General features: G+C 42.1%; 1 protein-coding gene across 5 annotated transcripts in view; it reads left to right on the top strand.

The window, feature by feature from the left end:
- The first annotated feature begins 756 nt into the window (after positions 1 to 756).
- Positions 757 to 25,498, top strand: part of RBMS1 (RNA binding motif single stranded interacting protein 1) — a 210,844-nt gene continuing 186,102 nt past the window's right edge. For 2 of the 5 annotated variants that reach the window (XM_073545725.1, XM_073545719.1), the window contains exon 1: positions 759 to 1,194. In XM_073545725.1, coding sequence (XP_073401826.1) covers positions 1,144 to 1,194 — 51 coding nt within the window. In that variant the 5' untranslated portion in view covers positions 759 to 1,143. Of the gene's footprint in view, positions 1,195 to 25,498 lie in introns of all 5 variants that reach the window. The other 3 variants (XM_073545720.1, XM_073545721.1, XM_073545722.1) reach the window with 3 other exon arrangements.

Genomic DNA, 25,498 nt, shown 5'->3' with positions numbered 1-25,498 from the left:
TTGGATGTGTTATAGGGTAGCTGTGTTGTAGATCTGATTGGATGGATGTGTTATAGGGTAGCTGTGTTGTAGATCTGATTGGATGGATGTGGTAGATGTGCAGTAGATCTGATTGGATGTGTTATAGGGTAGCTGTGTTGTAGATCTGATTGTATGGATGTGGTAGATGTGCAGTAGATCTGATTGGATGTGTTATAGGGTAGCTGTATTGTAGATCTGATTGTATGGATGTGGTAGATGTGCAGTAGATCTGATTGGATGTGTTATAGGGTAGCTGTGTTGTAGATCTGATTGGATGGATGTGTTATAGGGTAGCTGTGTTGTAGATCTGATTGTATGGATGTGGTAGATGTGTTGCAGGTCTGATGTGGAATTACATAGAGGACATAGACTTGCTCAGGGCTCCAAGTCCATAACTTTATAAGCAACCCGTCATGCGGTTCTGCAGCAGCTGAGGTCACCTGCCATCCCTGCACAGTGAGCCTATCAGCAGGCCCCGGGTATGTGTGGCTGAGCCTCCAGCCCTGCAGCCAGTCCCCAGCATTTCCCCCCGTGAGCCGCCCGCTCGCTGCTCTCGCTGCTGAGTACAGGAAGGAGGTGATGGCTGCACCGAGGAATGTGCGGTATGCCTGGAAGGCGCGACCATTCCCCGCCGGGGGGGTGGCTGAGGGAGGCTGGTGGAGTTTTACACTGGTTTGTCGGGATGAGTCGGCGATTATCGGCAGCTCGTTCAGTCTGTCTCACCCGCAGTACAGTGACTGTATGAGCAGAGGCTGAGTGAGCGATTATCTGGCGGACAATAGGCGCTGTGGTGAGGCGGTTCCCCCCGGCGCCGGGTGTTGGTACGTCCCGTGGTAGGTGGGATCGGCTCTGCGGGGAAGTCTCTGGCAGATCAATGAAGTCGCTTTGATGGCAGTGTCGGCCAATTGAGCGGAGCGCCAGGGGCAGCACGGTAACAGTCACCCAGGGGCTCCCAGTCGTCGCTCGGCCGGGCCGTGTGTGCGGGGAGACAGCCGCTGAGCTCGGTGGCCGCCTGCATCCCGGGCGGCGGACTTGGGGAAACTTGCAGACAAAGTTGCCTTTATTTGTGGCGGAGGAGACGCTCGGGCACGGCGAGGCTGCGGATCCGAGCACGGACCAGGAATGATTTTTCCAAGTAGCAGTAACCCTGTGAGAACCCCGTATAGGAAGCAGGTGAGAGAAATCGCCCTCAGATCGGCTGATCCGGTCGTACAGTTGGGATCTGGCGACCCTATTTGTGCTTAAAGGATCTTTTTTCTTTTCGATGCGTGCAGAAGTGATCTCTCGTCTGGAAATGCGACCGATCTGATTGTACGGACGAGGAGAGTTGGCAGATCTGGAGGACGTGCTTTCATCATGTCTTTTATCCTTCGCATAGGATCTCATTGATGTCTCGCAGATCTCATGTCCTGGTTGTACAGATGAGTGATACTATAGGGAGGGCGTGTTGAAATCTGCAGGACATCTGAGATCATGAGGTTCCTTTTGTGCAGATCTGATTGCACAGATGAGGGGGGTGGCAGATCTGAGGATGTTTACTATAGGCAGGGCAGGTTGAAGATCTTATCCTGCACATGTGATCTCATGGATGGTTTGCAGGATTGTACAGATGTCTTGCAGATCTGATGATGTGATCTCGTGTTCTCCTAGAGGGGAGAACATGTTGTATTATAGAATTATGATCTACAGTGCTGAGGATCTGATTGTACAGAAGGGATCTCCTAGATGTCTAGCAGATTTCTTGCCTTGATTGTACAGATGGGATCTCCTGGATGTCTAGCAGATTCCTTGCCTTGATTGGACAGATGGGATCTCCTGGATGTCTAGCAGATTCCTTGCCTTGATTGGACAGATGGGATCTCCTGGATGTCTAGCAGATTCTGTGCATTGATTGTACAGATGGGATCTGCAGGATGTCTAGCAGATTCCTTGCCTTGATTGTACAGATGGGATCTCCTGGATGTCTAGCAGATTCTGTGCATTGATTGTACAGATGGGATCTGCAGGATGTCTAGCAGATTTCTTGCCTTGATTGTACAGATGGGATCTCCAGGATGTCTAGCAGATTCCGTTCCTCGATTGTACAGATGGGATCTCCTGGATGTCTAGCAGATTTCTTGCCTTGATTGTACAGATGGGATCTCCTGGATGTCGAGCAGATTTCTTGCCTTGATTGTACAGATGGGATCTCCAGGATGTCTAGCAGATTCCGTTCCTCGATTGTACAGATGGGATCTCCAGGATGTCTTGCAGATTCCGTTCCTCGATTGTACAGATGGGATCTCCTGGATGTCTAGCAGATTCTGTGCATTGATTGCACAGATGGGATCTGCAGGATGTCTAGCAGATTCCGTTCCTCGATTGCACAGATGGGATCTCCAGGATGTCTTGCAGATTCCGTTCCTCGATTGTACAGATGGGATCTCCTGGATGTCTAGCAGATTCTGTGCATTGATTGCACAGATGGGATCTGCAGGATGTCTAGCAGATTCCGTTCCTCGATTGCACAGATGGGATCTTGGTTGTTGTGATGAGGATGGAAGAGTTGATCTGGTTGTATACAGGGTGATATATACATGTGTCCCCCTGGTGGTATAGGTATACAGTATGGGATGCCCGGACTGTATATGAGCTGGGATAGTGGATCTAGTCTGTATACTGTATGTATGTGGTCACTAATACTTAGGTCTTGTATGGCTGTAGACCGTATACAATCAGATCTGCTGGATGTAATGCATATGATACACAACTTTCTGTATATACTCCTCCTGTATGGACCATGCAGAATGGAGGATGTGGTTTATGGATTATTACATATGGACCCTGGGACTATAAAGCCCAATGCTGGGTTGGATTATATATAGTATGTGGTTAAAACAAAACTCAGCGGTGGACCTTTATAAACCCCAGTATCCCTATGTAACGATCCGTAAACCACATCCCCTATTCTGCACGGTCCACACACGGGTATATATAAATTGTGATCTCTTCTTCGGCACTCAGAGCCCCAGGATCTGCTAGGCTGGATACTCTGAGTCATTGGAAAATCCTTGTGATCCTATGTCCTGCTGGCCGTGGGCTCTGATCATCTTCATCGTATGAGCAGTGACGGTTGTAAGTGATCCGCTGTCCCCAATGTATCTGATCAGTGGGTGACGTGCGCTCCATTATGGCCCGGGTACAGTAATGTATTCGGGGCATAGGCTGCAGTCACCTTGCCTCTTTATTACAGCAGCGCCTTGTGTCATTTACAGTATGCCATCGTTGAATCTCTCCCTTGCCAGATCCAATGCAATTTTCAAGGTTCAGTCCAGTCAATATTGTAATAACCATCCAGACCAGTATGGGTGTCGTGTTTCATAGAACACAAAGTTGCTTTTTCTTCCCATAAATGACTGTGTACAAAATTGTTACAGATGTTTCACCATGTTTGGAAAAGCCTAGAGCTGCATTTTGTTTTTAATATTTTTTTTGTAAATATTGATGCATTGTTTAGTAAACTTTTATATATTTACAAATGAGTGTTACTTTATTATTTATTGGTTTCTTTTTTTTTTTTTTTTTGTTTATATTTTTACTTTTGCCTAAACAGATTTTAGTCGATTTCCATTCAGTGCAACAAACGGAAAACCCATAAAAGTGTCATTGTATGAAACACACCCTGCCCTCTGTGGCTACTCTGTAAAAGGGCAAATTGTTAGTTGGGGTGTACAATATTTTCTCACTCCACCTGTAAAGTCTTTAATTAGGCGGTTCATCCTTTTTGGTTGTCTGTGCACTATTGAGATGCAAAGGAGAAGAAAAAAAAAAAAAGCCCTGCTGAGGGTGAGGCCTCTTACTGGAAGGGCTGTACTGTGTGTGGATGTGAGTCTTCTGCCTAGTCTTGTGTATGCAGATAAGATTCAGAGACCCAGGAGGCTCTGCGAATCAGCAGCACTTTCTCATTTTTTTTTTTTATTTTATGTTTTTTCGCTTATTGCAGTGGGCCAAAAATAAATGTGTGCCTTTATTCTGCCAGGGTACCAGTGACGTTGGACTCAAAGCTCCAGTGTGTTAACATTTTGGCTGTTTGCACACAAGGGTTGATGGGTCGTCAATCAATTGTATCATACTGACCTGCACTTGCTTCAGGAAAGTCACAGCCACCGACATGTGTGACAGTCTCCAGCATAATCATTTTTTTTTTTTTTATTGACAGTTTTATATTTGATTTTATAAAGATACAGGAAAACTTGACGTGCCGAGATCGATATCGTCAGTGTCAAAAAAACAAAAAGTAAATAAATGTAAAAAAAATATATAAATATATATATATATATATATATATATATATATATATAATTTTTTTTTTTTTTTTTTTTTTTTTTAATTTTTACCAGTTATTGTTGCTTGTGCATGCAGAATAATAGTGAACGTTTTTGTGTGTTCTTCCACTGTAATTAAACATTTGCTTTAATTGTTTTAGACCTCTCATTGAATGCTTGTGTTTCATCATTGAGGAGAGGTGACAGCTTTGCCCTGAGCCTGGGAATAAATGGGAGGCCAGGGGGGGGGGGGGTTGCTCTCGTGACTGCTGTTTATACGTGACTGTTCAAATCAAAACCAGACTTGCTGGAGAATGTAATAAAACCGTATAACAAATAAATAAAAAATCTGCTACGTTCTGGGTGGTACGGGCGTACTGACGCGTTTCAGAGGGCCACCTATTGACCGTTGATGTGAGTACGTTTATGGGCGTGGACTCTCCTTACATCATGAGTGATGTGCAGTTCAGCAGAAGGGTTCACCTTTCTTTAGAAGTCATATATATATATATATATATATATATATATATATATATATATATATATATATATATATAAAAAATTTTTTGCCTAGTTTCATATGGCAGCTTTTGTTGTGCATCATTTGGGAGCTTGACACCGTTAATATGTTTTAGATGTTTAAGGTGTCCAGAGATGACAGGTGCTGAGCTTTCTCTAGAGGGGTCACACATTTTAGGGCTTAATTGCTTGTTAACTACGTAAGAAGTTAGTTGAGAACGGATTGGCTTGTTTGTAAATAAACATTTTTAGAATATCAACTTAGTAAAATACATTGTATCCTCTCGCCTAATGATTTAGTTTATAGACTCTCTTTTTTTAATTATTTTTTTTTTATTTATTTTTTGCCTTTTAACTCGCTTTGGACAATACTGTAGAATAGATAAAGCTGTCGTTAAAGTTCCAGAATGCAGATTATGATGTGAACAGGCATTATGCATTCCAGGAAGGCTCTTCACTGCCAAAGACTTTTTGACCCGTAAAGTCCTTTCCATTCTGTAGGATTTCCTGTCTACCTTATTGATGGGAACATATGCTTCTAGTAAAGGAAAATGTAGGCTAAAAAAAAGTAAGAAAGAAGCAAAGAGAGAAGAATGCTGGAAAGTAAATGTTGACTAAAAGAAACATTTTTGTCCAATACTGCTGAATGAGGAGTTAAAAACCGATTTAGAAAAAAAAAATAAACTAAAATTTTAAATTTAGGCATAAAAGAAACAATTTAACGTTAAAAGTAGCTCTGCTATTAATATGGATACGATTTTTGTGGATATTTAATTTTTACAATGAATATACAGTAGATGTATAAATATTTCTATTATAATACATATTTTATATCCTTTTCCTTTAATTTGATTTGCCCAACTTTTTTTTTTCTAAGACTTTTTAGTGCTGATGACCAAGACATAAGGTATATTGAAAATTTAACATGTAAGGAGCATTTCTCCCCACTTAGGCCTGATTCATACGGTGCAGTTTTTAATGAATCTTTCTCTAACCAATACTTGGATTTGATCATAAGATTCACTCTTTTCATTTTTAGGATGCAGACACTTCTTTTGATCCAAAATGCTTAATACCACCACTTTGCAAATTTGATCTTAATAGTTATTTTTTGCATTTATGGTTAAAAAAAATATAACCAATTGGACAGTGGGAGTGACTTTCTAGTAGATGTTTCCAAAAGTTGTCACTGTTTTGGATTTTGGATGTAGGACTTTTATTTTCAATATTTGTGGAATGCTAGAAAAAGATATCTTTTTTTCTTTTTCTTATATACACTTTCTTAGGTCACATATATGTGCCAAAGGAGGTATCTCATACCTAGTATATATTTTTCCTTTTGTGATTTTTTTTTTTTTTTTTTTCTTCTTCTTTACATTAGAATTGTGGTGGATGGGGCCAGTTGGGAGGCAGCATATATTAATATTTTGTTTGGATCATTCTAAATAAAATCTCCTTTACTGCCTCTCTTAAAATAGTGTCTCATAACGTGTTCCGACTTTTAAATCGGAACTACATAGTGCTTTGAGGAACTCGTGAACCTATTACTATAAAAACCTAAAAATGGTGTAGACCCTTTTTGTATATACTATACGTATTTTTGCAATCTGTCCTGGCGTAAGTACACAATTATCTGCTGTCAGAATGTTGTAGGAATGTACAGCACAAAGATTGACAGATGTAATTGTACTTGTGTGTCCTACACATCCCATTCTGTGAATTGCCCTAAAGGGTGTGAAATGTACAGTATATCATTGGGTTCTATCCAGGGTGACAGAGAAGGACGTCTACTCCCACCACACCTCCTATTCAGCCTCCCAGCTGCCAATGAAGCAAGGACTGTACTCCAAGTGACTTCAGTTAATGGACAAAATATCCAATGTCCATAATCCCGTCCCAGCAGGGAGGGTTGGCGGGAACATTTTGTTTGGCAGTAAACAGTCACTTCCTATACATGAACAGCATACAAGGCTCTTCATAACTTGTAATCTAGCTCTTGATATTCATAGCTGTGCCATTTACAGGAAATCCAGTCAAAGCTTTGTGGGATCTAAAACTTTTGCAAACATGAATAATAAGGTCTGCTCTATCTAATATAATTATTATTTATTTATTATATATATATATTTTTTTTAACTAAAGTTCCCCTCTTTTATCGCCCTTGTAAACATTGGCTGCTACAGAGCAGAAAGGGAAAAAAAAAAAAAATCCAGTGTAATCTGTTTGCTTAGTTGCTGACCCCAGGTTGGAGGGTGGGAAGGTTCAAAAGAGGCGACAAAGAGGTGAGCACGCCTGAGTTGAAAAATAAAAGAAAGACAAATGGAAAAAAAAAAAAAATCTGTGTTAAATTTACAGTTTTACTCTTGATAATAGAATACATTTTGGTGCCTTTGTTTAACAATCGTGCCTTTCTTTGTTTTGTTTGAATAGATATATTGTATGTTGTGTTTTTTTTCTTAAGCCTGGCTTTCAAGCAGATTAAATGGGTGTTACCACACGTGAGGAATTTAGCAGTGCCTTCCTAGTGTTTGGCCTTGCTGTAAACTGATGCACTAAACTGAGTTAAGCCTTCCACACCCCCCTCCATTCAGAGCTCAATCTGGGTCCCTCTTAAACAATTTGCATGATGAGCTGAGCTCACAGAAAGACATTGTGCCTAGAGAGCATAGACACCATGGAAGACATCTTCAGGTGAATGGTGCAATACCTAGAACAGGAGCGAAAGATGCAGTATATAATGTTTAAGTTAATGTTTTTTGTATTTTTAGGTTATCAATTTTAACGGGGTTAGTTCAGAAAAAAGAAAACTAAATTAGAAAAATTGTAAAAAATACATAAATATATATTCCCTCACTCATACTTTTTTTTTGTTTGTTTGTTTTTTACACTTTTTTTTTCTTTTCTTTTTTCTTTCTGAAATAGAATTTTTTTTTTTTTTTTTTTTTTTTTGACAATGGGAATATAATCAAATGGAACCATAGCCTTGGTAAAAGAAAATGATGTAATTAAAAAAAAAAAAAAAAAAAAAAATGTAAAATGTCAATGTTAGGTTATGTTTTTTAAAATATGTGCAATATAAGGGTATGTGCACACGCTGCGGATTCCGCTGCGTTTCCGCAGCGTTTTTGGCCGCTGCGGACCCGCAGCAGTTTTAGCTGCGGTGTACAGTACCATTCAAATGAATGGTAAAAAAAAACGCTGTGTAGACGTTGCGGAAAAATCCGCACGGATTTGCTGCGGTTTTGAAACCGCAGAAAGAAGTGCCATGTCAATTCTTTCTGCGGAATCCGCAGCAGGTTCCTATCTCCACCATTGTGGAGATGGTGAATCCGCAGGACCAAACCGCAGGCAAAACCGCAGATAATCCGCAGGTCTTTTGACCTGCGGTTTATCTGCGGTCTTTGCAAAATCCGTGCGGATTAATCCGCAGCGGATTCCGCAGCGTCTGCACACACCCTAATGGTGTGAGTAAAAAAAAAAAAAAAAGTAAGTTAAAATTGTGTGTTTTTTGTGTTTTTAATTTATTTTACGAATTTTGTGTCGTAGAGATGATCAACTAGATTGGAATACATGGCACTCTATGCAATTTGTGTAAAAGCCACATAGTATTGTTATCCAATAGTTTGCTCCGCTATTGTGGGTATTTGAAATATTAAATTTCCTGGAAGTTAGAATGGATGTCTCCCCAGTGCCCTATGCAATTTGTAGTTCCTATGGTAACCCGGGGCAGCAGAGAATAAAAATGATTTGTAACACTGAAACCATAACATTTAAAGAGGTAGGGAGCAGGAAATACTCAGGGCAAGACCCTGACATATGTGTTAAACAGATAAAAGCTGTTAGGGGTTGATTACAGCGTGCGGATGTTCATATCTGATGAGGTTGGGGGAAGCAGGAATTCTGTGATTCTATAGGAGGGTATCTGTAATACAGAACATGCTAGTTGCAATAAATGATTCTGTTATGATACTCGAAGTGTCCATAGTTGTTGTTGTCATCATTGAGCGCTACTGAATAGCGGATTCTCTAAGGGTATGTTTTGTTTTTTGTTTTTTTTTTAAACGTAGACTTTGAATAGGATCTGCCTCAAAATTAACATAAAAAAAAAAAAAAAATCTGAATGTACCCTAATACAAAAGAAAGTGTGTGTATATATATTATTAATCTCTATTTTAATCATTAAAGGGGTTGTCCGCTGCCACGACAACCTTTTCTTAAACTGAATGTTGTGCCCCAATTAAAGCGATAAAGTAAGAGTTTATGCTCCCCTCCTTTGTCAGCTCCGTTCTCGCGGTGTCGGCATTCTCGCGAGGTCCAGGCTATGATGGTGAAATGACACGTGATGCCCGGCACCCAATCAGTGCTGTTGTCACTCTCGCCGCCTTCGGACAAACTGGACATGAAGAGGAAGTCCTGGATGAGCTGCGCAACTGTCTTCCTCTTTATGTTCAGTTTACCTGAAGGCGGAGACAGTGACGCCAGCGCTGATTGGGTGTCGGGCATCACGTGTCACTCAACCGCATAACAGACCCGGGACCGCGAGTGCCGACACCATGGGAACGGAGCTGTCATGGGAGGCGAGTATAAGCTTTATTATGTTCTCGAGGCTTAACATTAAGTTTAAGAAGTGGTTGTCCTAGTAGTGGACAGCAACTTTTAAATATGAGTGTATTGTCACCATCTGCTGCTCTGTTGTCCAGAAGTTCGTCTCTTTTTCTGAGTGACGTCACCCCTCCCCCTACAGACTCCTCTGGGTCACACTCTACGTGACCCGGAAGTGGCTTTTACATTGTAAGCCTATGGATCGTCAGATCAAGGTTCCATAGACTTGGGGCATGTGTAGACAACCATAATCTGTCTGAGAAGAAAATGGCTCCATCCTTGAGTTTGATCAGATATCTTGGATTGCACTAAGCCATACAAATCAATGAATCCGTGGAGAAAGTCTGACTGCACCTCGAAGACCTGTTTTGTTTTTCTCCAGTAATTTTGTGCGCAAACTCACAAGTGACCGCTAGATTCAAAGAGGAAACGTAAGTCCTGATTTCCCTGAGTGCAGTTGATTTTCACGCACTGACAGAATGGAGAAATTTTTTTTATTTTCTCAATTGTCTCCTTCTCCGAGAGAGTCTGATCAGACTCTAATCGGCGTTTGATCAGAGTGTAATTTGCATGATTGACCCACTACCCTTGGATGAGAGGCTCTACGGCTGTCTGCACTAATCCTTATATTGTAGAAGAGACTTCTGGCTCACACGGACTTGGCCGGCTACTCGCAATTGCGATGACATCACTGAGAAGAGAAGAACGGTGCTGGACACCGGAGAGAGCCGCGGTAGGTGAGAATATGAACGTACATGCACACCTTTAATAAAAAATAATAGATGTGCGTACTTTTTTAACCTTTGTTTCCCGCCGTTTATGGTGTATGGGATAGAACTGCAGCAAGAATATTTAGTCTTATCTTCCCATGTGACCTTGGAGGAAAATTTCTGCAACAAATTTGTCACATTTATCTAAATGGGGCTTCCAAAAAAATACATATGGCTGCTAAAAAAACCCCCCCCAAAAAACAAAAAAAAAACAAATGGAGTTGGAGAGGTTTTTGTATTGAATCTATCCTAATTCGACAAGAAAAACTGGGTTCCTTACGTGGTGGTGGGAATCCCAGATGTTTTGCATATTTGAGAAGGGGGAGGGATAATTTTTAACATCTTGTGTTGCGTTCAGTCTTTCGGTGCAGCCAAGATACTTTTTTTTTTTTTTTTTTTTTTTTTTTTTTTACTTTTTCTGTCCTTTTGGCAAAAGAGGAAAACAAAAACAACAAAAAAAAAAAGGTTCGACTCCAGAGCTCTGTTCTATCTTGTTTTGTGTAACTGTGGAACAGATGTTGGAAATCTCTCTTCAAAGCATCTGGAGTTCCCACCCAGTGCAGATCATGGAAGTCGTTCCGGTCAAGAAGACCTGCAGTGTACAGAGAATTGTTTGCAGAATTCCCATAGGACCAGACTAAAATGTTCTCATATGCAGCCCTTCCCGGAACAAGATCTTTTTCAATTTGCTTTATGAAGCCGGGAAAGGGATCTTCAGTTTCTCAGATACTTGCTTTTACGCAGAGTACAGAGCCGTTAGTAGCAATGATTTATGACTCTGTGGGAAGATACAGTACCATATTTTTTTTTCTTTATTGTGAAGGTTCCTACTGTTTCTTCTAGACTGTGAAAGGAAGTCTTTGTTGTCCACTGTGCAAAAAATGTATGAAGTCGTGTTTTAGAAATCTGTCTAATGTGCGTAATATGTCATATTTGAAGTTCAGGAATTTGTAAGTTCATCTTTCTAATTATCTTGAACTGTATTAAAAACACTAATATTAACCAGAAAACTTTTTATGACGCATTTATCCTTTCAAAAATAAATATTTTCCTTTTTATCTTATACTAGCTGAAGAGCCCGGCGTTGCCTGGGCATAGTAACCAACTGTGGTTAGTTATAACAAATTATAATGTTTATATTGCACATAAAAACCGTGCATCTAATCCTATCCTGTGTGATACTGACTGCTGAGCCATGTGTCTAATCCTCTCCTGTGTGGTACTGACTGCTGAGGTGTGTATCTAATCCTATCCTGTGTGATACTGACTGCTGAGCTGCATATCTAATCCTATCCTGTGTGATACGGCCTGCTGAGCCATGTGTCTAATCCTCTCCTGTGTGGTACTGACTGCTGAGCCATGTGTCTAATCCTCTCCTGTGTGGTACTGACTGCTGAGCCGTGTATCTAATCCTATTCTGTGTGATACTGACTGCTGAGCCGTGTATCTAATCCTATCCTGTGTGATACACTGCTCAGCAGTCAGTATCTAATGCTATCCTGTGTGAGAGGAGACTAAAACTGATCATGCGCTTTAGATCAATGTTGGCTGATATTCAATTTTGCCGTCCTGACTCGATTGTTAAATTTTGACATGCCGGATTCCTTTTTGTTCTTGGGGAATATAAGCCTCCTCCCTGGTTATCCTTTCCTCCTTAGAGAAAACATTCTCGGTTGGACTGAGTCCATCATACATGTGTAAGGAGGCTTATATTCCCCCGAGAACAAAAGGAATTCGGCATGTTAAAATTTAACATTTGATGGAATGGCTGTCATCTGAACAGCTTTCATATGCGTATGACTTCCCTAAGTGTATAGACTAAAGGCCCCCATACACATCTGAAGGTTATCGGCCAACATCCATCTTGGCCAACACTCCCATACACAGGAGCGCTTATCCGGACTAGTGTTCCTGTGTTCTCTACAAGAAAGTGCTTTTGCTCTGGGAGAACAATGCGATCGGCAGTCCGAAATCGAAAATATCTGGTCCGCTTTTTTCTCCGATCATCAGTTGGCCGGCGCACCCATACACATTAGACTGTTGGCCGAACCCATCGATATCAGTGGGTTCGGCTGACAGTTCGTGTAATGGAAGCCTTACGGGTGAACCAAATATTTAGGGGCTAGTTTTAAGTTTGTTTTTTTTTGTTTTTGTTTTTTTTTTTTTTTTCTTTTTTGACCCAGATCAATTAGAACTGAGCGAGATCAGTAGAAGTCAACACAAAAAAGTTAGACTTTTGCAGAGAATTTCGAGGGACATCTACCCAACTCCTAAGCTTTATCCATTATTGCTTTAGTCTAGATGTAAGGGAGAAACTGGACACCTAAAATTTGCGTTCAGTAGTTAATGGTGCTGCAGGATGATGGATGGCCATCTAGAAGGAGGATAATCTTAAGGCCCTGTCTCACATAACGAGATCGATAGCAAGTCACCGATTTTGTGACGCAACAGCCATCTTGCCAGTGATCTCGCTACGTGTGACACATGACGGCGACCGCCCCCCCCCCCCCCCTCAGGATATTGCTGATCGTGCTTGAATGTCCTAGGCCATTTTTTTGATCGTTGTCGTCCCGCTGGCCAGCATGCATCACTGTGTTTGACGCAGACGACCGGCCTCGTTGGCGACGCAGAACTCATGGATGCAGGCGTGAGTCGTCAGAATTGCTGCCGCGTGACAAGGTCCCAACGACCGCAGAGGTCGTTATACGGTTCGCTGCATCGTTGAGTGGATCTGCCTGTTTGACAGCTTACTAGCGATCATGTAGCGACGCACCAGCGAACCTTACCAGGTCGTATCGTTGTCGGGATCGCTGGTGCATCGCTTAGTGTAACAGGACCCTTAATGGTGGAAACTCGTTTGTTCTCTTCAATGAGGGTGTAGCCATATGGTCCATTGACTGCTTTTTGTTACTGTCGAGGATGAGGGTCTAATTAAAGTAAATTTGAAGGCCCTTATGTCAAGTTTAAGATTTGGTTACACAGAACTGGTTCATGAAGGTGAACGCAAAGGGACTATTGTCAAGTAAAAATTGTATAGGTTGACAGACTGGTATTGTAGCAGTCATTTGTCTAATCCTAGACACAACCCATGGACACGTGTGGCACTGGTTCTGTAATGGAAGCAATCCTGCTTTGCTAAACTCATTCAACTGCTTAAAAGTAATGCTTCTTAAAACTGCACCCTTCTGGAGTATGGTCTGTGACTAGTATTGTAAGTTGCAAAACCGGACATGGCCCTGTGGACAGAAGTGGTGCTGTTTCTGCAAGAAGGCATAATCTCAAATTCTGAGACACCTCTTCAAAAGCAAAGCGTGCTGACAATGCAGAGACCCTGAGTGTTTTTCTGCATTATTATTTTTTTTTTTTTACTGCTTACTATGTTCTGTGCATTTTCCAGTGGTTGACTACTTTTGGTAATCTGGCATTTTAGATCTGGATTATCAGATCTTGCCTTAAGGGCCTGTCACACTGAGCGATATCGCTAGCAATATCGCTATAACTTGTGACGTTATAGCGATATCGCTGTGTGTGATACTTACTTACGACCCGCTCCCCCGCTGGTTATCGCTGATCGCGCGAGAACGTCCGGGACTGATTCTCGTCGTCAGCTTCCTGTGGAGAGACGAGCGTGGAGCCGGGCGGGAGGATGTCAGGATCGCCTAGTGTGACAGGTAAGTAGCGACTCCCGTCCCCAGCGATGTCGCTAGTGAGATCTGCCTGTGTGGCAGCTCACTAGCGACCACTTAGCGATGCACCAGCGATCCTGACCGCGTCATATCGCTGGTCGGGATCGCTGGTACATCGCTAAGTGTGACAGTACCCTTAGAGAGTTGCCACATCCAGAATTACAGCAATGCATTGTCTCTATGGCTGGAGTGTTCCGGCTCTGTCTAATCAATCTTGTGTTCGATATATGTCTACATCTGCACAATACAGGGCCACCGGAACGGAGTAATGACTAATCGGGCTTTCAGATAAAGAGAACGTAGTCTTCTTCTTTTTGGCAATCATTTTCAATTTAACTATTACAGATGTAACAGATTGTGTACAGTGTCACTCGTGAAGCTGCCTTGACGTCTCTTCAGAAACAGGCCAGAGGGTTTTTTGTAATTAATGCCTGAAATAAGAGCTACTTGGCAGCGAAAATTGCACCTGTAACAAGTTTCTTTTTTTATATATGAAAACCGTGATCAGAGCAATGTATGTGAAATAAAGAATGGTTTGTGCTGCCAACTACCACTATTACTATGCCACCTGCATCTTTCGCTCGTATTACTCACCTGCAGGACACAGGCTCTGATCAATTCATGCTCTTCATAGAATGATAGAGATGGAAGGGACCTCCATGGTCATCGTGTCCAACCCCCTGCATTAGGATTCACTAAACCATCCCAGACAGATGTCTGTCCAGCCTCTGTTGGAAGACTTCCATTGAAGGAGAACTCACCACCTCTTGTCAGCCTGTCCCACACATTGATCACCCTCACTGTCAAAAAGATTTTTCTAATATCTAATCTGTATCTTCTCCCTTTCAGTTTCCTTCCATTGTTTCTCGTGTTTTCATGTGTAAATGAGAATAATGATGATCCTTCTACACTGTGACATACCTTCAGATATTTGTAGACAGCTATTAAGTCTCCTCTTAGACCTTTTTTTTTTTTTCCCAAGCTAAACATTCCCAGATCCTTTAACCGTTCCTTGTAGGACATAGTTTGCAGTCCGCTCACCATCCTGGTAGCTTCTTAAGTGTCTGCATTGAGGGAGGGATGATATGTGCCGGTCCACATGGTGCATCGTATTTGGCACCACTGACCTTTGTGACCTGTGCACCATGAATAAGGGCATGTCGTGTGCCAGAAACGCGTTAGTATATAACACTATTTGGATTTCATTTTAGTTTAATGACTCTTGAATAAAGTATTAAAATGTTCTTTTTTACATTCATGTTGAGCTGGATCTTCCTCTTTTTCGGATCCTGTGAAGTTGTGCTAGTACGGCAGCGAGGTCTCGAGCTCCAGACTTGTCCACTGACCATGTGACCTGGCATCTCTCGTTACCCAGTGCTTGTACCCTCAGTCCCATCCTTCTTGCCTTAATTATGTAAAGTCAGCTGCTTCCTCTTGACTATTTATTGAGCTATGTTATTTAGGTGGTTTATTGCAATAGATGCTGAGATCAAGTAATGCTATGGTCCTCGAACAGTCAGCAGAATTAAAGCTCCTCATAAAGGGAATACTTTTTATTAAGATATTCTGAAGTTAATTATGCAGTAATGTAAGGCCACGTTCAGACACCTATTTCAGGGTCCATATACGAACTGCAATGTTCAGCCTGACCGCGGGTCTTCCTGATATATAGACTAGTATAAGGCTGTGTTCACACGAAGCCTTTTTTTGCTTCTTCGCTGCATTTTTAAACGCGCGATTTTGCCGTGAACATGCAAAAAAACCAGCATCCCATGCAATCCTATGGGATTCCGCAATGCTGTGCTAATGCAGCGGATTTTTCCGCGGCGGAATCAGATCGTGGAAAAATACGCAGCATGCTCATTAATTTTGCAGAATCTCAGCGATTCCGCACACATAGGAATGCATTGTTCTGCTTACTTTCCGCATGTGGCAGTGCCCACCATGCGAAAAGTAAACAGAACACTTGCGGATGGTACCCACGGTCTGGGGGAGAGGAGATTCTTCTCCGGGCTGTGGGTACCATATCCCTGTAAAAATAGAATTAAAATAAAAAAAATCGTCAGTCTCACCTTCCGATGTCCCGCGCAGCGTCACCAGGCCTCCACGATGCTCCCGGCAGGTCCCGTTCCCAGTGATGCATTGCGGCAATGACCTTTGACGTCGCGGTCTCGCGAGACCGCAAAATCGTCAAAGGTCATTGGCGCAATGCATCACTGGGAACGGGACGTGCCGGGAGCATCGCGATGATCGGTAACGCTGCACGGGACGCCGGAAGGTGAGAAAAACACGATTTTTTAAAAATTTTTTTTTATTTTTAACATTAGATCTTCTTTTTCTTTTTTTTTTTTTTTTTTTTTTTTTTTACTGGTGCCGCATAGGCCGCCTCAATAGTAAAAAGTTGGTCACACTCGTCAAACACTGTTTGACGAGTGTGACCAACCTGTCAATCGGTTTGCCAAGCGATGCTGCAGATCACTTGGAAAACGTAAACATTCTGCAAGCTAATTGCGCTAGTTTTTCTACGGCAAATAGGCGGAAATTAAAATGCGATTTGCTTGCATATTTCCCGCGGAATGGAATTCCCGCGGAAATCTCCGTGGGAATTCTGCAATGTGTGCACACAGCCTAAGGCTGTAAATTTCAGGTTGGAAGATAAGTGGTCAGTCAGGGCCCTGTGGTGGCCGCCAGCAGCAGAATGGAATACCTGTCCGGTGAATGTTAGTTCTTCAGTAGTGCACCACTCCCCTACCACACAGACCCTTATTTGTCAGAGATGGACCACTCGTGAAGCTTGGATGTTTGATCCAGCAGCTCAATCGTACTGTGGTCCGAACTGTACGTTCTCTGGGGCTGCAAGCAGAGACCTTTTTTGTCTCTGTGGTATCGGAGCATCCCTGCGCTCCTAAAGTTGGCTGGATGGTGTTCTCCGATCTGGCGAGCTTTTAAAAAGATCTTTTAAAAAGTGCTTGTAAGCACGTCAGAGTTCATGGTCTAGTCCCAGCGGTTGTAAAGTTGCTTGTTGGTGTTTTTTATTTATTTATTTTTTTTATTACAAATGCTTTGCAATTTTAACCATTAATGTCGAGACTCGAGACTAACCCTCCTAATTTCTGAAGTGTGGACTACCCCTTGAAACATGACTGTAGACATCCATTGTATAGTCACTTATACCTAGCGCCAACTTTTGTTGCCTCTGTTACCTGTTTTTGGAGGTTGAGGAGAAGAAAATGGCTGATTTTGTTATGACTACAACTTATCAGATTAGCATATACAGATTTAGAAAAAGAAGTCGAGTAGATACTTCGTATATGTGTTTGTGACTGGTTGTCTTGTCTGTGGTCTCCAAAATGAACAACAGTGGTTGGAACTTCTTTCCTCCATCTGTTTCTTGATCTATATCATATGGGCATTCACTTTATGTATTTATTTTTCTACATTATATGCTGGTACAATATATAAATACATTATGGGGTATTCTTCTCTGAAGGAGCAATTTGCCTATCATTGTGAGGATCTGCTTAGTCTTCCATTCTGGAAACTTACAAGTTCATGAATAATAGGAGATTTGTGATATACTTGGAATTGCATTAGGGGAAAATTACTATTACATCTTCAGAGTCTGGTACAGGCAATTACGTCGTCTCTGGAAATGTTTACTCTTACGAGCTACAATGATTTCCAGAAGATGGAGCTTTCGTGTGACTGCATAGGATCTTTTTAGTTTGACAATGTATCCATAAACGCTTACAATCTAGACACAATGTAGATGTGGGTGTACCCTACAAACATACATTGCCACATAAAGTAACACTCTCAAAGCTAGGAGAACAAATGGCAAGCACAAGATGATCTGTGACAGCTCTTAATGTCTCCATACACACTACACTTGCATCAGTTGGACCTGCTAATATCGATGGGTTCGGGCAAGACTGACTATATTGGGCGATAGCCCGACATCGGACGTTCCAGATGGAAAAAAAAAAATATATATATATATTTATATATTATTTTATTTATTTTTTCTTTTGTTCTCAGAGATGAGCGTCGACTCTCCTTAGGGAGTGTCAGTAAGCTCCCCTGTGTATGGGAGCCGGTCCGGCCGTCAGCTACCTCCCCTATCGTAAAAAGTGTATGGCGGATTTTACTGTACACAGATTGAATCCATCTTTATCAGAAGGAACGGGCTTCTAATAAAACTTACCTTGACAGGTTTCCTCTAAACTAGTAGCAACGCTGTGTAGGTTATAGGAGAAAAATAAAAGGGATACCTTTTCTTATAGTAATCCAATGTGTTGTCATTCCTAGGGAAATCCACACGCAAACTAGCCTAAAAAATGCATTGAGGGGTCTGTTGGGGCGCATTAGAGAGCAAAAACACTACCCCAAAGCCATAACACTCGTTTCAGTAGTAAAAACATCCCAATGGGTTCTCGTTAAAAGAAATCTGTCTGTATATTTTCCCTCTGTAATCTGACAGCCGCATGAGGACAGAGATCCTGATTCCAATGATGTATCACTTAGTTTACTAGGTGCGGCAGTTGTGATAGGATCACAGTTTTCTGTGCTGCAGAGCTCTGAATTCTGAGCTGTGTATAACCCCGCCCACACCACTGATTGGCTGCTTTCTGATCAGTGGTGGGGGTTTGGATGGACTAGGAGGCACCTACTCCTGTAGTGATAATCTCCTGCTGATAAAAACACTGATTTATATTGAAACTGAAAACTCAGCCGGTAAGTGACACATCGCTGAAATCGGTCTCTTCCACTATATCATGGTGCTTTTAGATTACATAACAAAAACGTGGTTACTGATCCCGATTTATAAACCCAATAATCTTCTGACCGCTACAGGAATATTATGTTTCCTGCTTTATGATACCTATACAGAGATCTACAATGATACAGTATAATAAATATCCAAGTAGTGATAGATCCTCAAAGGGACACTTGGAAACTTTATATAAAAGCAAAAATCCTATATATTAACCACTAGAGATTTATTTTTTTGAGTATTGAATAATGGGACAGCGTAGTAATAGAAATAAAATTATTATTATTAACAGCCAAGTGACAATTCTAGTCTGGGCTTGGAAAGATGTGTATAAAGTTGGTACATTCTTCAGATATTGATTGTCATTTCCTGCCACACAGAATTTTTTTTTTTTTTTTTTTTTTTTTTTTTTTTTTTTTAGGATTTAATAGCAATTTAGGAACAGATTCTGCAAGTGTTGGGTTTTCTATACCCCTTTCACATGCTCTGGGGGGGAAAAAAATCTACTCCAATATTTGTCTGCTCCATTGGGGGGAAAAAGAGTTCTCCATATTCATTCTTCTTGCCAATTTGGAGTAGAAGATCTACTACTAGAACGTCCGTAGTCAAAATCCAGGTTTCTTCCTCTGGATCCTGCATCGACTTCTTTCCAAACTTGTTAGGGTTGCCGTTGGAAAATCGTGATCTTTTCCCTAAATTTTTATCAATTCCACTACTGTTATGCGTTTCATGTAAAATCTAACTGACTTGGCTTCTGCTTAGAGGAGCAGGTGGTTCTCCGTTTACGTCAACCCTTGAGCTCCACGAATTGTGGAATATATGGGCACCAAAATGGCTAGCGGTATGATACAGCTCTAAAAGAGATTCTCTGGCGGCAGAGTACTGCCATAATGTGGCATGTCAGGAGGCACTGTAGAAGTGCACTGTCACTTTTCAGTCTTCTGGTAATATTAAAGAGGACCCGTCACTTTCCATAAATATGTACATGTAGTTACCTAGCGTAATTGTCGCTGTTCTCCTGAATCTGATGGGGCTTTTTTTTTTTGCTTGCACCACTTTTTATTCCTGCGGTATGACACCCCCCCCCCCCCTCTGTAATTAAATTAAGCCTTATTAATTAGACAAGTGGACGTAAGCTCTTCTCTGATTGCATTTTCTTGAGGACCACGTGTAGTTCTCTAAAAGCAGTGTATCAGAAACTGAGACGCGCGGGAAGAAAAGAAAATCGGCACCAGGTGAAAAAAAAAACAAAAAAAAAAAAAACACAAAACAATTACTGGTCTGTGATGCCCCACACATCTCACAAGCAGACAGGTTGTAACATTGTTTTCTTGCAAACATTTTTTGCAGCTCTCAGAGCTCTGCTCTGCTGTATTGCAACAAAGCTCATTTCTCCTGTTCTGTGTTAATTACTAGTGATGAGAAATGTGCTCGGATAAGGCGTTATCCGCCATGCTTGGGTGCTAACTGAGTATCTTTGGCGTGTTTGAAAAATGTTTGAGTCCCTCACGGCTGATCGATAGACACAACACATGCATGGTTTGCCTATTGGTTAGGTAATCCCTCCATGTGTTGTGGCTGTCGATCACACACGAGACATGCAGCCGCGGGGACTTGGAACATATTATTTGAGCACGCCGAAGTCATGCTCCGATAACACCTTATCTCTGTTAGTTACTTGTCTCACCCTTGTAACTCTCCTTTGCATGAGAGACTCCCTTTTAAGGAAACTGTTTGTATTCTAGATTGCATGTAGTTCCTACTGCAAAGAACTTGCGGTACTTAAATATAATCTATATGGGGTCTTTATTTAAACCCACTGATTTTGGTGGGATAGACTGTGTCTGGGGGCCTCCTGATTCATCCAACAGGGGAGCGAAGGATTTTATAAATTTAAACACCTGATCCTTTTGTTCTCTATGGAGATAAGCCATTGTCTAAAGCCCCCTTCTCACATAGCGAGGTCGCTAGCGATATCGTTAAAGTGTCACCGATTTTGTGACGTAACAGCAATATCGCTAGCGATCTCGCTACATGTGACACGTACCTGCAACCGGCCCCCCCGCTGGCTATCGCTGATTGCGCGCGAATGTCCTGGGCCATTTTTTCCTCTTTGGCGCCGACTAGCGACGCATGGACGCAGGCGGAAGTCGTCCTCATTGCTGCGGTGTGACAGGTAAGGCTAGTTTCACACTATCGTTCTTGGGCGCAGCGCAGGGCCACCGCTAAGCCCTGGCCCCAGCCGTGCTCCCTCCGGTCAGTTCCTCCTCTAATCGCATGAGGCTGCACGTGATCAGCGTATCCTATATTTAGCGTTGGATACGCTGACTGTGCACTGGTCTGATTTCGCTGGCGCTGCGCTCTTTTAGTGCTGCGCCCAGCGCACAAAAACGCGCTGTGTTGCATTTTTGTGCTCTGGGCGCAGCGCCAGCAAAATCTGACCAGCGCACAATCAGCGTATCCAACGCTAAATATAGGATATACTTATCGCATGCAGCCTAATGCGATCAGAGGAGGAACTGACCGGAGGGGGCGTGGCCGGGGGCAGGGCTTAGCGGCGGCCCTGCGCTGCGCCCAAGAACGATAGTGTGAAACTAGCCTAAGAACGACTGCCGACGGGCTGCTACGTTGCTGGTGAGATCTGCCTGTTTGGCAGCTCACTAGCGACCATTTAGTGATACACCAGCGATCCTGACCGGGTCATATTGTTGTCGGGATTGCTGGTGCATCGCTAAATGTAACGGGACCCTTAGTCAGTCCGACTTCCTGTATATGGGAGAGTCAGGAAGGATAGCCATTGACTGAACAAAGCCACCAGCCGTTTCATATGAATGGGCACATATATACACACACCTTAGCTACCCTATGTATAGCCATAATTAGTGTGCTCGAGAATCTACTAATCACCTTGCTCTTATCATGTTTTAACCGATTGGGTTCTCTTTATCACGTTAAAGGTCTTGTCTATATTAATACATTATCCTGACTTTTCAGCACTGTATGTATTGATCTTAATTTCAGGGGTCTTTTACACAATTTCATCTTGTTTTTTTTTTCTTCTGCATAATACCAATTACTGATGTATAGCTGTTTTCAGCACGCAGCACTTTAACCATCGCCACTATCTCCCACACCTTTTACACTTTTCTATACACTGCCTCTTCACTTGTCATTGTCCATACTAAAAGTCATTTGTGATAGTATTCATATTTTTCTCACTGTTATTGCCACACTTTCTCATTCTGCATGACTATAATTTTTTTATTGCATTTACTAACTATGCTAAAATTTTACTCGGTCATAGTATTTCAATACTATTCTTACTTTAACACCATGCACTTTATTCTTACACCAGCACTTTACATGACTATATTCCATTTTTATAAGCTTTCTTTGCAGAACATCAATTGTTGATAATATATTTTTCTGCACTAGCACTTTAATCACTATACATAATTTCCAAACTATGCTGAAAGTGTTCATGCTGCTAGACATCCCAGTCTGTGTTTACAATACTACCCTTCCTTAATGATTAAATTGATGGTTCCACAAAAGCTTGAACTGTTCATTATCACTGTCAATTTCATTTAGGATAGTGCTTAGAATGTGCGTATGCGCTTATCACACTAAACACATCTGACTTCTGGTACATTGTAACTGGTAACAATGGTTTTGATTTCCTGCCCACTTGGGCGTCATTGAATGCATGCATTCAGCCACAGCCGGAACTGGAAGTCACTTAAGCCTCCTTCACACCATAGCGAGATCGCTAGCGATATCGCTAAAGCATCACCGATTTTCTGACGCAACATCCATATCGCTAGCGATCTCGCTACATGTGACACTTACCGCTGATCGCGCGAGAACGGGATGGTCCATTTCTCGTCGTCGGCTTCCTGCTGGCGCTGACGAGCGACTCCATGGACGCGGGCGGAAGACGTCACCCTCGCTGCGTGTGACAGGTAAATGACGACCGCCGACCACTGCTGCATCGCTGGTGAGATCTGCCTGTTTGGCAGCTCACTAGCAACCATTTAGCAATGCACCAGCGATCTTGACCGGGTCATATCGTGGTCAGGATCGCTGGTGCATCGCTAAATGTAACGGGACCCTTAGTGATGTGGTAACGTCAGGACCGGATGCACCTCAATAATCTTATCCACTACTCTTTGACGTATCACCTCGCGATTGGCTAGTAGATTCTGTAATATAGGCCATTTCAACTTATGCTTGCTCCTAATTGGTTCCGTGTATGTTAAATAGTTACAACTCCCCTCCCCCATTCACGCCACCGGAAGAATCTAAGAGCGAAACGCGCGTCGGGATGAAGGGACGCAGGACTCTTATATAGATACCATTCTATGTAAAAACTAACTTTTTTTTCAAACCTTCTGTTTGTTTATTGACTAAACTTGGCATCCATTTAGCACTAATGTTTGAGTTGTACTTTATTAACTTAATCTATACTTATATAGTAGACTGGTACTATAAAGGTTAAAATTATGCTTGTTTCATAACAAATGCTATTTATTTTTTGCATCATTCTGCATTCCTCTTTGGCATGAGGCACCTCATTTTATATATATTCTGTATGAATGTGATTAATCAATATGTGCTTTTTTTATTATTCTCTTTGCACACTTTTTGACCTGAGATTCTCCTATCAGTGGTCATTACGTATTTATGACTTGTGAAGTGTTCTTGCCCTCCCGTTTGTTAGGGTTTTTTTTGGACAATTATGTTTACACCTATAAATGTGTATATGATTTGCAATCATCTGAACATGGTATAGATTGCAGTAATAACCTTATGCTCTCCATTTCCAGGTCGTTTTGCATCAATGTCTTGCTGCCTTTTTTATGTAATGATAGGAGACCTTGAAATAAAAATCTGCTTTGCCTATGTAATCAAGGTTTCATTTTGAATTGTCGAAAAAGCACAGTCCTGGAAACTCCCTGCTTCCTTCCTGTTCGTGCCTTATTTTTGTGCAAGCAAAATTTTCTGCAGATTAAAAATGGTCCAAGAGAAAGTCTTTTCACCGCTGATTGGATAATTGTTGCACTATGAGCAAGTTGGCAAAACACAGACATTTCTTTCACAAGCCATCGGCTTGACACCCACACCCTTCCAGACTGTAGGGGTAAACATGTCATTGCCAAGGTAGAAGAATGAAGCAAATCTGCATCATCTCCACGCTAATTGCGCATTCTTCTGCTGCATTACCGGCACAATGATGTCATTAATATCCGTGTGTAGCGCTGAATACAGGGTGATGTCATCGCTGTCATCTGTTCCTTTATGCAGGGCTTATGCGCTGACAAGGTTAAGTTCGTGATGCTTCTGCTATTGATTTTCCTAGAATGGTTTATGCTTCATTTTTTTTTTTTTTTTTTCTCTTCTTGCCGGTTAGCTCATGTAGTGCCGTGTTCACCGGCTTTATTGCCAAGCTTGTAAATTAAGACCTATGTCAAAGGGAAAAAAAAGGCGGTGGCTAACAATCTGGTGTTCTCTAGTTGGTGTCGGTTGCATTGAAGGCTTCCAGGACATGCTGTTATCTGTGGTTCTTATCCGGTGCTTCTCCAAGTGTCTTTTTTTTTTATTATCTAAAAGTCGAATTATTAATAGGTCTTCATTGCATTTCTCTACGTACACGTCTCTATAGTGGCTCATTGTTTTGAGCTGTACTGCATTGCACCACCCGAGTCATCGATTTGATGTCAACCGGTGCAGGCAGCTGCAACGCTCTTCATGTTTGGGATTTACGTTGGATGCTTTTGCATGAACATTTTGGGTTAATTGGCCTCCTATGACTTAAGTGTATTTGTTCCTCAGGAAAATTAGTGCTGGAACAAGACCAACTTGACTACGGTGTAGAGATAAAGAATGTGTTGACGTTGTAGACTGAAAATTTTTATTGACCGAATGGAAAGCGTGGTCTCACCGAGCCACTTCTTGTCCAAACCCAATTTATCCTAATAAATTCAATAGCTAAGGGTGACCTAATATTGATGAAGTCTGGCCATACACTTCTGACCTCTGTTGGCTGAACGCTCTTTCGGCCAATGGGCTATCTCCACGTTCTCCCCCATGCGTATGACTGCTCGGCTAGGTATTCATGTTTTTAATGAGAGAGGAGACAGTCACTGTATTTTGGCAACTGCTTATCTCTGAAAGAACAAAAGTGTTGTGATTGAATTCTTTATCTCCCCTGATATCAGTGGAGGGGAGAGTTGTATGGCCCACTTACACATTAGATAGCCAATCCCTCCTATATTGGCTGGATTGCCTGTCTTTTAATATGGTATATGTATATGGAGGCCTTTAGCACATAAAGGCCCTTTTACATTTAGCGATGCACCAGCGATCCGACCCGGTCAGGATCGCTGGTGCATCGCTAAATGATCGCTAGTGAGCTTTCATACAGAAAGACCTCACAGCGACGCAGCGCACGATACTTACCATTCACACACAGCGATCCTGCGTCCTCCCGCCCGCCTCCACGCGTCGCTGGACGTCACAGCAGGAAGCAGATGACGAGAAATGGAGCCGGACAGTCTCGCGCGATCAGCGATGAGCAGCGGGGGAGCCGGTCGCTGGTAAGTATCACACATAGCGATATCACTAGCAATATCGCTATAACGTCACAAAACCAGTGACGTTTTAGCGATATTGCTAGCGATATCGCTTAGTGTAAAACCCCCTTAAGTCTATCCTGCTAAAAAAATAAGTTGTCTGAAATGATTTCAACTGATCAACGTTTGGACATTACATACAAGTGATGGTCATCTGTCTGGTTGGATCTTCTCAGCGGTTGTCTCCTGA

The sequence above is a fragment of the Dendrobates tinctorius genome, unplaced genomic scaffold, assembly GCF_039654945.1.
Source record: "Dendrobates tinctorius isolate UK_male_01 unplaced genomic scaffold, ASM3965494v1 ptg000143l, whole genome shotgun sequence".
Classification (NCBI taxonomy): domain Eukaryota; kingdom Metazoa; phylum Chordata; class Amphibia; order Anura; family Dendrobatidae; genus Dendrobates; species Dendrobates tinctorius.
Note: the sequence above shows the minus strand (reverse complement) of the source record. Positions and strands in the feature narration are given on the sequence as shown.